Source organism: Xenopus laevis, chromosome 9_10L (assembly GCF_017654675.1).
Source record: "Xenopus laevis strain J_2021 chromosome 9_10L, Xenopus_laevis_v10.1, whole genome shotgun sequence".
NCBI classification, from domain to species: Eukaryota; Metazoa; Chordata; class Amphibia; order Anura; family Pipidae; genus Xenopus; species Xenopus laevis.
The window spans coordinates 17,379,744-17,394,927 of NC_054387.1; the positions used below are offsets into that span (position 1 = coordinate 17,379,744).

The following is a 15,184-nucleotide window of genomic DNA, read 5'->3' on the forward strand; positions in this document are numbered from 1 at the left end:
GTTACATTATGTGCATATATAATATGGGGGTTAGACTGTGACCAGTGGTTGGGGGAAAGATGGGAGTATATCTGTGCCTATATATTATACAGTTACATTATGTGCATATATGATATGGGGGTTACACTGTGACAGTGGTTGGAGGAAAGATGGGGGTATATCTGTGTCTATATATTATACAGTTACATTATGTGCATATATAATATGGGGGTTAGACTGTGACAGTGGTTGGGGGAAAGATGGGGGTATATCTGTGCCTATATATTATACAGTTACATTATGTGCATATATGATATGGGGGTTACACTGTGACAGTGGTTGGAGGAAAGATGGGGGTATATCTGTGTCTATATATTATACAGTTACATTATGTGCATACTGTATATGATATGGGGGTTACACTGTGACAGTGGTTGGGGAAAGATGGGGGTATATCTGTGCCTATATATTATACAGTTACATTATGTGCATATATGATATGGGGGTTACACTGTGACAGTGGTTGGAGAAAAGATGGGGTATATCTGTGCCTATATATTATACAGTTACATTATGTGCATATATGATATGGGGGTTACACTGTGACAGTGGTTGGAGGAAAGATGGGGGTATATCTGTGCCTATATATTATACAGTTACATTATGTGCATATATGATATGGGGGTTACACTGTGACAGTGGTTGGAGGAAGATGGGGGTATATCTGTGCCTATATATTATACAGTTACATTATGTGCATATATGATATGGGGGTTACCTGTGACAGTGGTTGGAGAAAGATGGGGGTATAATCTGTGCCTATATATTATACAGTTACATTATGTGCATATATGATATTGGGGGTTACAGCTGTGTGACAGTGGGGTATGGAGTGGGTATATGAAGACAGTTTAGTTGGGGTACTACCATATATAGACTGTGGAGTTATCACAATATCACACTGGAGCTGGTTGGAGGAAAGATGGGGGTAGTATCGTGTTAGTCCCTATATATTATACAGTTACATTATGTGCATATATGATATAGGGATTAAGACCACGTGACAGAGTTGCCAGGGGACAGATGGGGTATATATGTGCCTAATTATACAGTTACAGTTTATGAAGCATATATGCATATGGGAGGGTACACTGTTGACAGTTAACCGAACCCGAAAGTTTTTCAGCATCCAAAATGTGCTGAAAAAGTCTACCTCGGCTTATACACGGGTCAGCATTTTAGGAAAACATTATTTTTTTTTTTACCGTTTTGCTGCCGTTAGGTTGCCTGTCCGTGGATTCCCCCAGATTCAGCTCAGCACTCAAGGCCCGTCTGTTCTGCCTAACCTGCCCACCCACCAATGAAGAAACAGTAGGCGTGTTTAAAGATCGCTGCCCCTTTCTCTGTGCGGAACAGAATGTTGCCTGTGTGTGCGGCCCCGCACTGCCTCCCCGTGCCTGGCGTCCCCTCTCACCTTCTACCACAGGCCGCGGCCTCATTGCGCAGGAGCGAGATCGCAAGAGAGTCCAAGAAGCGGAAAGCGCCACTCGCCACTCACCTGGGAAGCCGAGCACCAACATGGTAAATGAGCTTCACATTCCATTTTAAAGTGCAGGGTTATTACGGGCTTGGTCTCCGTCTAAGCCTGCCCCCAGCAGGGTCTGACAGGCAAAGGAAAGCGGACGGCGCTGCTCTAAACTGTAACTCCAGCCTCTGGGTTTTGTGGCCTAGTCACTAGCTGTCAGCACCCGGCTCTCCTAAACAGCGATCTTACTGGGGCAGGAAGGGATAGATAGAGCTAGAGTTATGGAACAGATGTGTCTGCTCGCTATGTGTATTGCTATGAACTTGTTGTCACAATAACACTTTCCTGCCAGCCATGACTGCTGACTGAACTGCCTTTACTCCCCACTAATGAAGACACAGTGAGAAAAAGCAGGAAGCATTGCGCTTCTACAAAGTTGATCTTTAAACAAGCATACTGTTTCTTCATTGGTGGGTGGGCGCGTTGGCAGATCAAATGGGCCGTGAGGATTTCTTTACTGAAATCTGAATCTGGGGGAATACCATATTATTGTCAGTGAAAATGCTGGGCAACACCAAAGACACCTGATCTTCCCTAAACTTATTTTGCCAGTTCTTCCCCTAGGCTTATACACGAGTCAATAAATTTTCCCAGTTTTCATAGGTAAAATTAGGTACCACGGCTTATACGCGGGTCGGCTTATACACGAGTATATACGGTATATGATATGGGGGTTACACTGTGACAGTGGTTGGAGGAAAGATGGGGGGATATCTGTGTCTATATATTATACAGTTACATTATGTGCATATATGATATGGGGGTTACACTGTGACAGTGGTTGGAGGAAAGATGGGGGTATATCTGTGTCTATATATTATACAGTTACATTATGTGCATATATGATATGGGGGTTACACTGTGACAGTGGTTGGAGAAAAGATGGGGTATATCTGTGCCTATATATTATACAGTTACATTATGTGCATATATGATATGGGGGTTACACTGTGACAGTGGTTGGAGGAAAGATGGGGGTATATCTGTGTCTATATATTATACAGTTACATTATGTACAGTACATATATGATATGGGGGTTACACTGTGACAGTGGTAGGAGGAAAGATGGGGGTATATCTGTGTCTATATATTATACAGTTACATTATGTGCATATATGATATGGGGGTTACACTGTGACAGTGGTTGGAGGAAAGATGGGGGGATATCTGTGTCTATATATTATACAGTTACATTATGTGCATATATGATATGGGGGTTACACTGTGACAGCGGTTGGAGAAAGATGGGAGTATATCTGTGTCTATATATTATACAGTTACATTATGTACAGTACATATATGATATGGAGGTTACACTGTGACAGTGGTTGGAGGAAAGATGGGGGTATATCTGTGTCTATATATTATACAGTTACATTATGTGCATATATGATATGGGGGTTACAATGTGACAGTGGTTGGAGGAAAGATGGGGGTATATCTGTGCCTATATATTATACAGTTACATTATGTGCATATATGATATGGGGGTTACACTGTGACAGTGGTTGGGGGAAAGATGGGGGTATATCTGTGTCTATATATTATACAGTTACTTTATGTGCATATATGATATGGGTTTATGTGGGTGGAAGTAGATCACTATGGAATCCTGTTTTTTCCTGGTTGAGTGAGTTTATAGTGCATTTCAGGGAGATGAGGTTTCAGGATGGGCGGGGGGGTGATGTCAGTATGACTGTCCCATCCCAATAAGAGACAAGATAGAAAGAGGCACACACAGTCTTAAAATTATGTAAGAAGATTGGGATGCCTCCTTCCCTGCGCTATACACAAGGCAGAGTTTGAGAGACCAGTAAAACTGCAGTGCCTGAAAGAGCTGACAATTGCCGACAGGTAAGGGCTACATTTTGGGGGTTTGCACTTTATTAGCTGCACAAAGTCTGCCTTTTAAGCATTTGTATGGACAAGTCAATTCCTTTTATTCCAATCTGCACACATCTAATCCTGGTCCCAATGTTTCTATATATCTGTAACCTTGTTATGAGCTAAGGGGGCCCAGCCTGAAGGCCAGTTAGGGTGAGATTTGGGGTGAGTGCTTATTTGTGCCCTGGGTACCCCTGGAACTATAGCAGGGTGACTGTTAACCCAATGTTTCTATACATCTGTAACCTTGTTATGAGCTAAGGGGGGCCCAGTTTGAAGGCCAGTTAGGATGACATTTGGGGTGAGTGCTTATTTGTGCCCTGGGTACCCCTGGAAGTAAAGCAGGGTGACTGTTACCCCAATGTTTCTATATATCTGTAACTTTGTTATGAGCTAAGGGGCACCTGACTAAAGGTGTAAAGTGTTACTGAAAATTTCAACATCCACTGGGCTACTATCCAAATAGGTTACTGTGGACATCCTATAAACATTCTCCCCAAATCTGGCTACCCCATCCACTGCTTTACGCTACCATAGGGGGACAGGGGCCCTACCCAAAAATTGAACAGTTTGTTAACAGGTATATATAAATGACAGCTCCCTTGTAAATGTATTTAAGGCATTTGTTACAGTGAAGTAAACAATAGAGGTGATGCACAGGCAGAAGATGTTCACATCTATAGTTTAAGAACAGCCAACACCAACTCAAGATTGGGCTATTTTTTTATCTCTTGTAACTTCTTCCATTAAATGCACATAAGGAGCCACTAGGGTGGGTATGGGGCACATGTGTATGTGGGGTCAGGGGAGAGTTTAAGAAATGACTGTAAATTGCGCTTTATTTCCATACAAACACCTAGCAATCTGCCCCTCCAGATCAGCGATGAAGATTAGAGCTGCCCTACTGCTTGTCAGCATCATGATAATGGCCCAGATCATGTGGAGCATTCAGACTCAAGGTAAAACATATAGAGAACTGGGCTGCTTTTGTGGCCATTAAGGCCGGGGTGGGAGGCAGATAAGCTTAATTTTATTTTTGTTGCATTAATATTTTGGACCTCCTGCTCCCTCATGGGCAATGCTACATCCGGGTGCTGGTGGGCTGGTAACTGGAGGGCCTGACATTTTTGTTGTATTGGGTTAGACGGAACCTTTCAGCCCAAAGGGCAACTCTGAAGTTGTGGATCCGATCAGAAGCACAGGGCTAGCTAGGGCACTAAATGTGGGGTCAATCTTTTGTTTCTACTTTTAATAGTGTTTTGTCAGGTCAGGGGCCCTTGCTTAGTCAGTTTTGGAGGCCTTGTTGGTGGGCATAATAGGGTTAAAATTATAAGAAGCAAGATTTGGTCTGCCTTTCAGTTATTCTGGCCCTAAGAGATTGCACTTTACACTGCAGGGATAGGAGAAAGAGAAGCAGAATGTGTCTACATATACTCATCCTGATTTCTACACCCCATTGATCAGTCTGGAGGCCCTTGCTGAAGTGAAACAGTCTCATCACTGTTATTTGGATTTATTTTGTGTTTGAACTACTTTCTGTCCCCTTGTTTTTTCCACTGCCCAGGGCTTACATTTAGGGCGACACGTGCCTGGGTGGGACAGCAAGTCTGTTGTCTGACTGTCCCATTCCCAGTCTCTGACCCCTAGAATAAAGCACGTCCCCCTTGTCTGAGCCCAGCTGTGATGCAGCTCGTGCCCTTATGGGACTGGGACAAACCAGCGCTTTGTCCCCCGCAGACAGACACCCCTTGTTTCTGGGCTGAGAGGATGCTCTTTTCTAAAGTGAGCACTGGACGGAAATCCTCTGCGAATTATGGTCTGGTGCCTGTGTCCCCAACATACTGCAGGCTCCATGTTTATCCCCTTGTTTCTTCTGGGAAAGGGTTAATCTCCCAGGAAACACGTGACACTCAGGAGACAATGACTCTGTTCTTAAATATGGAGGGAAGAGACAAAGTTCCCCCAGGCCAAAATCAGAGAGGGGCCTGTATGTGGGGGGTTTCCATGTGTGTATTAAACACTATCCTGCCAGGACATTCAAGAAATGAAGTATATAGAATTAAGGGATTGAAAAGGACAAATTGTGCCAAAAGTCTCAATATCCAAGTGTTATCTCCCAAGTTGGCCCTTTATATACAGAATAAGCACTGACAAATGGATCTTGCGAGGCAGAGTGGAAGGTGAGGGGTACATAGAGAATGTCTATCCACAGATGGATCCTGCCCAGACAGAGGGGGGAATGTAAGGGATTAGCATGAAAAAAACACAGATGTACACTGTGAAAACAAAGAGGAGGGTGAGTGGTACATACAGGGTGAAGAACCACAGATGTAACTAGCCCAGACAGAGGGGAAGGTGAGGGGTAAATATTGAATCAGGAACTACAGATGGACCCTGCCCATACAGTGTGGAAGATGAGGGGTACATACATACAGAATGAGGAGCCACAGATGTAACCAGCCCAGACAGGGGTAGGTCAGTGGTACATAGAAAATCAGGACCACAGATGAACCCAGGGTGGCATGCTGCCCACCCGTGCAATCTCCCGTGCACCAATCCCCATTGCTCTATTCCCAATTAGGGATGGGCGATTTTTTCGCCTTGTTTTGCCTCTGAAATTATGCCCATAGACTTGTATGGCGTTGCGCGCCAAAAAAAAATTTCTGTGCATTTCCAATAATGAAAATTTGAGTGAATAAAAGGGAGGGACGGGGTGCGACAAACGACAGCGGGCCTAGGGGTGCCAGCTGTGTAAATCCTGCCCTGGATAGGGTGACTGTAGGGTACTGCTATCAACTTTGAGTTCAGAGCACTGTGCTTCCTGAATTGGCTGAAATTGCTGAGAAATGTGTTGTGGCCCCTCCAGCTCTGAACATTTTCACAGCTCAGACCTGTCTTGATAGTTTCTCTAACTGTTCCCTCGGGGCTCCTGCACCTGACAGACTGGGGCCCAATCTCTCACTAATACATGATGCCTCCGTTTCCTCTTCCTTTTTGATGAGATGCACCCGGGAGATCTGAAAATAACTTCTCTCCCGTGGCCTCCATTCGTCTGCCTGCTGTCTTTTTTTGTGGTGCGATTTATGTACTGAAATGTAGGGTAAGATTCCTCTAAATTCAGTTCAGGCTGCTGAATGTCTTTCCCTTTGAATTATAATTGTTTAGTTTATATATGTGCGCATATATTATACAGTTACATTATGTGCATATATACATAGTAAATTAGGTTGAACAAAGACACACGTCCATCAATTTTAACATATTTCTTTTTTTTTTTTAAATCTCTCTTTATTAATTTTGATTAAAAAAAAGGTAAAATGGGTACAGAAGGAAAAGGGGGGACTAGGGAATTCACATCAAGTTCAATCAGAGTATTGACGTATTGAGTAACAGAGATTCACCTTGAGTCAGTTTTATACAATATTTTGATTAACAGCCCAATTTTACCTTTACCCGTTTCAACCTTATACGGATTAATTCCCCAAATTCAAGTTGTCTAACCAAGGCCTCCATATCTGGGAGTATTGTGGCATATTATTATGCAGTAAGATCATAATTCCTAGTTTCTTCCACAAGGTTCCTCCATTCGATTTCTAATGGAGGCGCCTGTAGCTTCCATTTTTTTGGTATCATAGCAATTGCTGCATGTTATAAATGTAATGTTAATCTATCTGTTATCATTTTATTTTGTCTGTTATATATATGAAACAGTAATAAAGTAATGTTTGAGTGATGTTATTCCGATCCTGTTATTTTATTTATCCTCTCAACTACCTTAGTCCAATATGGAATAATACCCGGACATGTAAACCATATATGTTTATATGTCCCTGTTTCCAAGTTACATCTCCAGCACTACTCAGTCGTAGTTGGACAAGTCCACTGATCAACTTGTACTATGAGCTATCTCCCATAACCCTGTATTCCCTCACTTGCTAAACACCATCCAACCTCCTTCTTAAAGCTATCTAATGTATCAACGATAATTAGCGAGCTTAGCTCTGTGATTGCCAAACCTCTTTACTTAATTTTTCAGGATTCATCGAGATCTGGCATAGTGCCGAGAGACTGGCGAATTGCTAATGTGGTGCCTCTATTCAAAAAAGGATCCCGTTCTCAGCCTCAAAACTATAGGCCAGTTAGTCTGACGTCAGTGGTAGGAAAGCTTTTCGAAGGTTTAATAAAGGATAAGATACTGGACTTCATAGCAAATCATAATACTATGAGTTTGTGCCAGCATGGTTTTATGCGTAATAGATCTTGCCAGACTAACTTAATTTCTTTTTATGAGAATGTAAGTAGAGACCTCGATTCTGGGATGGCAGTGGATGTGATTTACTTAGATTTTGCTAAAGCATTTGATACAGTGCCACACAAAAGGTTACTGGTTAAATTAAGGAATGTTGGCCTGCAACATAGTATTTGTACCTGGATAGAGAACTGGCTAAAAGATAGACTACAAAGAGTGGTGGTAAATGGAACATTTTCTAATTGGACCAGTGTTGTTAGTGGAGTACCGCAGGGCTCTGTACTAGGTCCCTTGCTTTTCAACTTGTTTATTAATGACCTGGAGGTGGGCATTGAAAGTACTGTTTCTATTTTTGCAGATGATACTAAATTGTGCAGAACTATAGGTTCCATGCAGGATGCTGCCACTTTGCAAAGTGATCTGTCTAAACTGGAAAACTGGGCAGCAAACTGGAAAATGAGGTTCAACGTTGATAAATGCAAGGTTATGTACTTTGGCAAAAATAATATAAATGCAAGTTATACACTAAATGGCAGTGTGTTGGGAGTTTCCTTAAATGAGAAGGATCTAGGGGTCTTTGTAGATAACACGTTGTCTAATTCTGGGCAGTGTCATTCTGTGACTACTAAAGCAAATAAAGTTCTGTCTTGCATAAAAAAGGGCATTAACTCAAGGGATGAAAACATAATTATGCCTCTTTATAGGTCCCTGGTAAGGCCTCATCTGGAGTATGCAGTGCAGTTTTGGACTCCAGTCCTTAAGAGGGATATAAATGAGCTGGAGAGAGTGCAGAGACGTGCAACTAAATTGGTTAGAGGGACGGAAGACTTAAATTATGAGGGTAGACTGACAAGGTTGGGGTTGTTTTCTCTGGAAAAAAGGCGCTTGCGTGGGGACATGATTACACTTTACAAGTATATTAGAGGACATTATAGACAAATGGCAGGGGTCCTTTTTACCCATAAAGTGGATCACTGTACCAGAGGCCTCCCCTTTAGACTAGAAGAAAAGAACTTTCATTTGAAGCAACGTAGGTGGTTCTTCACAGTCAGGACAGTGAGGTTGTGGAATGCACTGCCGGGTGATGTTGTGATGCTGATTCAGTTAATGACTATAAGAATGGCTTGGATGATTTTTTGGACAGACATAATATCAAAGGCTATTGTGATACTAAGCTCTATAGTTAGTATAGGTATGGGTATATAGAATTTAATTAAAAGTAGAGAGGGGTGTATGTATGGATGCTGGGTTTTCATTTGGAGGGGTTGAACTTGATGGACTTTGTCTTTTTTCAACCCAATTTAACTATGTAACTATGTAACCTGTACCACTGATTCAGGGAGAGTATTCCACATCTTCACAGCTCTCACTGTAACAAAACTTTTCCGAATATTTAGGCAGAACCTCTTTTCTTCTAATTGGAATGGGTTACCTTGTGGCAGCTGGAAAGACCTACTGGTAAATAAAGCATTAGAGAGATTATTATATGATCCCCTTATATATTTATACATAGTTATGATATCCCCCCTTAAGTGCCTTCTTAACTGTACGGCATATTCTAGATGGGGCCTTACCAGTGCTCTATAAAGTGGAAGAATGACCCTCTCCTCCCGCGAATCGATGCCCCTTTTAAAGGAGAACTAAACCATAAAAACGAATATGGCTTAAAATGCCATATTTTATATACAGAACTTATTGCACGAGGCTAAAGTTTCAACTTCTCAATAGATCCAGGACTTCAAACTTGTCACAGGGGGTCACCATCTTGGAAAGTGTCTGTGACACTCACATGCTCAGTGGGCTCTGAGCAGCTGTTGAGAAGCTAAGCTTAGGGCTCGTCACTAATTATCCAGTAGAAAATGAGGTTGGCCTGTAATATAAGATGATGCTACAGGGCTGATTATTAAATTCTGATGCTAATTGCACTGGTTTCTGTGCTGCCATGTAGTAATTATCTGTATGTATTAATTACTAATCAGCCTTATATTGTGACATTTCTATTCTATGTGTACTGTATATTGTGAGTGGGTCCCTAAGCTGAGTAAGTGACAGCAGCTCAGAGCACATGCAGTAAATCAGCAAAAAAGAAGATGGGGAGCTACTGGGGCATCTTTGGAGACCCAGATCTTAACTGCTAAAGGGCTGTGGTTGCCTTGGGCTGGTAAAGAAGCACAAAACATAATGTACAACATTTCTAGCTACTTCTTTAGTTAGGCTTTAGTTCTCCTTTAATACAGCTCAAGACTTTATTTGCCCTTGATGCTGCTGACTGGCATTGCTTGCTACAGCCAAGTTTATCATCTCCAAGGTCCTTTTCCATAATGAATTTGCCTAGTGCAGTCCCATTAGGGGTATAAGTGGCTGGATATTTTTACATCCCAGGTGCATGACTTTACATTTATAAACATTGAATCTCATTTGCCACTTAGCTGCCCAGATTGCCAGTTTGTCAATGTCAAGATCCTGTTGCAAGTGCCACATCCTGGATGGAATTAATTGGGCTGGATAATTTTGTGTCATCTGCAAAAACTGATAATTACTTACAACACCCTCCCCTAAGTCATTAATGAACAAGTTAAACAAAAGTGGGCCCAATACCGAGCCCTGAGGGACCCCACTAAGAACCTTAATCGAAATAGAGATTGTACCATTAACAACCACCCTCTGTACCCGATCTTGTAGCCAGTTTCCTATCCATATGCAAACGACTTAATTAAGCCCAACAGACCTTAGTTTAGAAAGCAGTCGTTTGTGGGGCACAGTATCAAACGCTTTGGCAAAATCTTAATATGATATGGGGGTTACACTGTGACAGTGGTTGGAGGAAAGATGGGGGTATATCTGTGTCTATATATTATACAGTTACATTATGTGCATATATGATATGGGGGTTACACTGTGACAGTGGTTGGGGGAAAGATGGGGGTATATCTGTGCCTATATATTATACAGTTACATTATGTGCATATATGATATGGGGGTTACACTGTGACAGTGGTTGGAGGAAAGATGGGGGGTATATCTGTGTCTATATATTATACAGTTACATTATGTGCATATATGATATGGGGTTACACTGATCTCTCAAAGCTGGAAGCATATTTGTATTTATAGTGCATGTTAATATCCCCTGGTGGGACAGACAGACTGACAGATCAGAGGCGGCGGTGTTGGCTCCAGTGTCTTGGTTACAGTGCAGATCAGAGAAGTGATTCCTAGTTACACGGACTCGGAATGTAAAATTGCATCTGAGCTGCTTATTATTCGGGGCACCTGTGTATATGCTATGCATGGATACAGAGATATGGTTCATTTAGGAAGCTCCGCAGGGTACAAGGCTAATTTGGAGCCACAGACAGGGCTCTCCAGCTGGGTCTGTGCAGCCCGGGTACAGCTGCAGGGAAGTGGGGTGTGAGTAATTCCTTATGGCAGACTCACAGTGCAGCACAGATTGTGGTGAGAAATCAGCACTTGAAACAGTGAAAGGGAAGGAGGGAGAGAGAGAGACATTTCTTACACATAATTTGTTTAGTCCTGCAGTATTGTCTTGATGCCAATTCTCTGTATAGCAATGTCTTGAACCTGTCCTTAAACTACAACTCCCAGCATCCCCTTACAGCAGAATCTTATATGTCTATGTGGTAAGATCAGGATACCATGAGTTGTTCTTGGAATTTACTATAAGTTATAAAAATAGAAGCAGCAATTGCTTGTGTCTGTGTTAAGTATAGTAACAGACTCAGTGATGTGTCTGTGAGGAGTCAGGGCTGAGAATGGGTCATTGGGAGTGTAGAGTAGTGATGGGCGAATTTGTCCAGTTTCGATTCGCCACGAATTTGTGAATTTCCCGTGAAGTTCTCGAAATGGGCGAAAAATTTGCAAAACAAAATTTTTTACACTGTCGACAATTTGCCGGTGTCAAAATGGGTGCCAGCAACAGGTGTCCGTTAACTTTTGCCGGCAAATTTTCTAGTTTATTCACCGGCGGCGAAAAGCGAGAATTCGCCGCAAATTCACCCCTGGCAAATAAATTCGCCCATCACTGGTGTAGATGCAAGGTCACTAAATGACCCCTGATGAGAGGAAACAGGAGGATCTCTTGGCACTATCAGGAGTCTATTGAATGAGAGACAAACTGCCTGGAGCACAGACAGACTGAAATCTCCTGTGTTCTTTCAATCTGTCCTGAAACAGTTTTCTTTTGCACTGGGCACTTCCTGATTCTAAAGTAATTTGCAGTAGCCTTACACCAGGACACCAGAAGATAGGAAAACACAGTTACACTTTTACTTACCTACATGGGAAAGTGACAAAATATCCTTTGACTTCCACAATATAAACAGCTGCATTCTGTTTTATGGCCACAAGATGTCAGCAATACTGTACAATATATAACGTAGCCCAGGGCTGTCCAATTGGAGGCTTGCGACCACCCTTGTGTGGCCCACCACATAAAAGTTTGCCTGCTGTGTTTGCTTACCATATGTAAGATTTAAGATTAACTGGCCCCTGCATTGTTTACACCTCAAATTCACACTGTAATCCCCTGTATTGTTCACACACGTAATCCTCCAAGAGCAGATGGGTTCAGTTTCTTAAATTAATTTTATTCAAGGTGCATAGCACAACATGTTTCGGAACTCGTCGGTCCTTCTTCTGGTGCAGTGGGTATACCTCGTGAGGCAACTTCGGGCGACTTCAGAAAACAAAGCATGAGTGCCATCCCGCCGGCAATTTACATTCTAGCCGACGGAAGGCAGCTCAGGAGATTAGTCGCCGAATTTGAGCGTGTGCCCTGACCTTTAGACTTGTCCTGGTTTCCCTGTGTCCTGCTCTGTTCTGCCTGCCCGATGCTCCCTGCGTGTGCCATACTCTGCCTGTCTTACTATCCTTAGGTGTACCATACTCTGTCTGCCCTATGCTCCCTGTGTGTGCCATACTCTGCCTGCCTTTTACTCCCTGTGTGTGCCATACTCTGCCTGCCCTATACTCCCTGTGTGTGCCATACTCTGCCTGCCCTATGCTCCCTGTGTGTACCATACTCTGCCTGTCCTACTCTCTTTAGGTGTACCATACTCTGCCTGCTCTATGCTCCCTGTGTGTGCTATACTCTGTCTGCCCTATACTCCCTGTGTGTGCCATGTTCTGCCTGTCCTAGGCTCCCTGTGTGTGTCATACTCTGCCTGTCCTAATCTCCTTAGGTGTACCATATTCTGCCTGCCTCTAAGGAAAATAACTTACCCTGGTGGTCTAGTGGGCAGCGGGGTCCAGCGCCGCATCCTCGGCGTGGACTCCCGCTGTGCTCCCTGTTCCTTCCTGGTTCCGGTCCCCCTAGGGCGCACGCTGTGCGTGTGCATTTCTTAAAGGCGCAGGCGCGCTGGCGTGATTACGACAGCGTGGATTATCCACAGGGGAGGAGGCAGCACAGATTTAAGGGTACTGTATGTCTGTATACGACGTTTGTTTTACATGGATAATAAATGATATCCCTGCAGTGAGCACCAATCATTTGGTTTTTTGGAGTGCTACCACCATTAATGTGGACATGGTCTTGTGGTAACATGGGTGTGGTTTAAAAATAGGGAGTAGTCAACACTGGCTTCCATTATTGGCCCTCCACCATGTAGGCCAGAAAAATTCCGGCCCTCTGTACCACAGAAGCTGGACAGGACTGCCATAGCCCATGGCGGTTTAGTACTATAAACGGTATCCAACAAAGTGGAGGATTCTGTTGTAGTTCAGTAATGGCTGTACACCTCTGTTGCACCTGGGGGTTGGGGGGCCCTCAAAATTCTGAGGTTAATTCACTGCCCCTCTTATCACGCAGGCCCTGCACGGTTACGCCTTGCTGTGCTTTCTGAGGATCGACTGCAGATGAAGTGGAAGGAATCCGAGGGGCTCAGCAGTGGGTACAAGGTGCTGGTGAAACCTGTGACTGGTAAGGAGAGACTGGGGAAAGGAAAGGGAAAGTTGTAACCACCCCACCCCCCAAAGCTCTACCACACACCCCAACCCAAACTTTGATTTCAGGAGACCCTGAACAAGAGGTGATGCTGAAAACCAAAACCCCTAAGGTTACTGTGGGGGGCCTGGCACCAGAGAAGGAATACATCCTACAGATTCACGTGATTCAGGGAGGACAGGACATTCTGCTAGCTAAGAGGCGCTTCATTAGTGAGTATCAGTATTCATTAGTGAGTATCAGGTGGGCACAGTGGGGCATCCCTTCAATGCAATGGTTCCCATTTTTGGGGCAAATTCTGATATCCACGAAGAAAGGTCACTGCTTTAATGTGGCTTCTGCTTGGCCATGGAAGACCGATGGTAGGAACAACATACAGGGTAAGGATAAACAGGGTATGGAATTTGCATGGGCAGCAGGCTGTAGGCTGGCACATACACAGGGTGCAAATAGAAATTGAATGGGCAGCAGGTTGTAGGCTGGCACATACACATGGTGCGAATGGTAATTGCATGGGCAGCAGGCTGTAGGGTAGCACATACACATGGTGCAAATGGAATTTGCATGGCCACCAGGCTTTGGGATGGCACATAAACAGAGTGCAAATGGAAATTGCATGGGAAGCAGACTGTAGGCTGGCACATACACAGGTTGTGAATGGTAATTGCATGGGCAGCAGGCTGTAGGCTGGCACATACACAGGGTGCAAATGGAAATTGCATAGGCAGCAGGCTGTAGGCTAGCACATACACAGGGTGCGAATGGAAATTGCAGGGGCAGCAATGTGTAGGCTGGCACATACCCAGGGCACCAGTACCTCAGTATCCTCTACAGGATCAGCTTTGCTGAACTATCCATTTAATTTGACAACCCAGATTATTGTATCTGGTACATGAAACTGTTTCCATTGATGTCGATTTTATTACAGTGAGATGTTTCTCGGCTCAGAACATAACCCCCAGTTGTCACTTTATTGGATTGTTATTATAGCAGCTCCGTGCTGGGATCATTATCTGAGCAGTGCGTGCCTTTATGATGGGAGAGACGGGCCCTAGCTCTGTTCCTTGGTGTTCAGGGCAACTCTCTGAACTCATCATTATTGCTCTTATTCCATAGAAAAGCAGAACATTCTCTCTCCCTAATTAAACACAGCCAACAGCTTCTCATTAGTCCTGGGAAGCCCAACTATTAAATCTCACTGGTCACTTTATTTTCCCCTTTACTTTCTGTTTGCAGGCACACATGGATTATTAATGCTCTCCCCCTGTAGCCTGCGTTTGCAAAAGCACATAGTAACACATAGTAATATATAGTAACACTAAATAACAAATAGTAATACAGAGTAACACACAGTAACACATACTTACACTGAGTAACACATACTAACACAGAGTAACACATAGTAACACTGGAAGAGTAACACCAAGTAACAAACAGTAACACTGAGTAACACACAGTAACACACCAAGTAACACGTAGTAACACCCAGTAACAAATACCTGTAGTAACACTGACTTACAAACA

General features: G+C 43.4%; 1 protein-coding gene across 4 annotated transcripts in view; it reads left to right on the forward strand.

The window, feature by feature from the left end:
• Positions 1 to 3,106: 3,106 nt before the first annotated feature.
• Positions 3,107 to 15,184, forward strand: part of col20a1.L (collagen, type XX, alpha 1 L homeolog) — a 45,205-nt gene continuing 33,127 nt past the window's right edge. Inside the window, exons 1-4 of one of the 4 annotated variants that reach the window (XM_041576053.1) lie at positions 3,107 to 3,419; positions 4,310 to 4,408; positions 13,526 to 13,636; positions 13,729 to 13,872. In XM_041576053.1, the coding sequence (XP_041431987.1) occupies positions 4,333 to 4,408; positions 13,526 to 13,636; positions 13,729 to 13,872 (331 nt within the window). In that variant the 5' untranslated portion in view covers positions 3,107 to 3,419; positions 4,310 to 4,332. The remainder of the gene's footprint in view (positions 3,420 to 4,309; positions 4,409 to 13,525; positions 13,637 to 13,728; positions 13,873 to 15,184) is intronic. The other 3 variants (XM_041576052.1, XM_041576050.1, XM_041576051.1) reach the window with 3 other exon arrangements.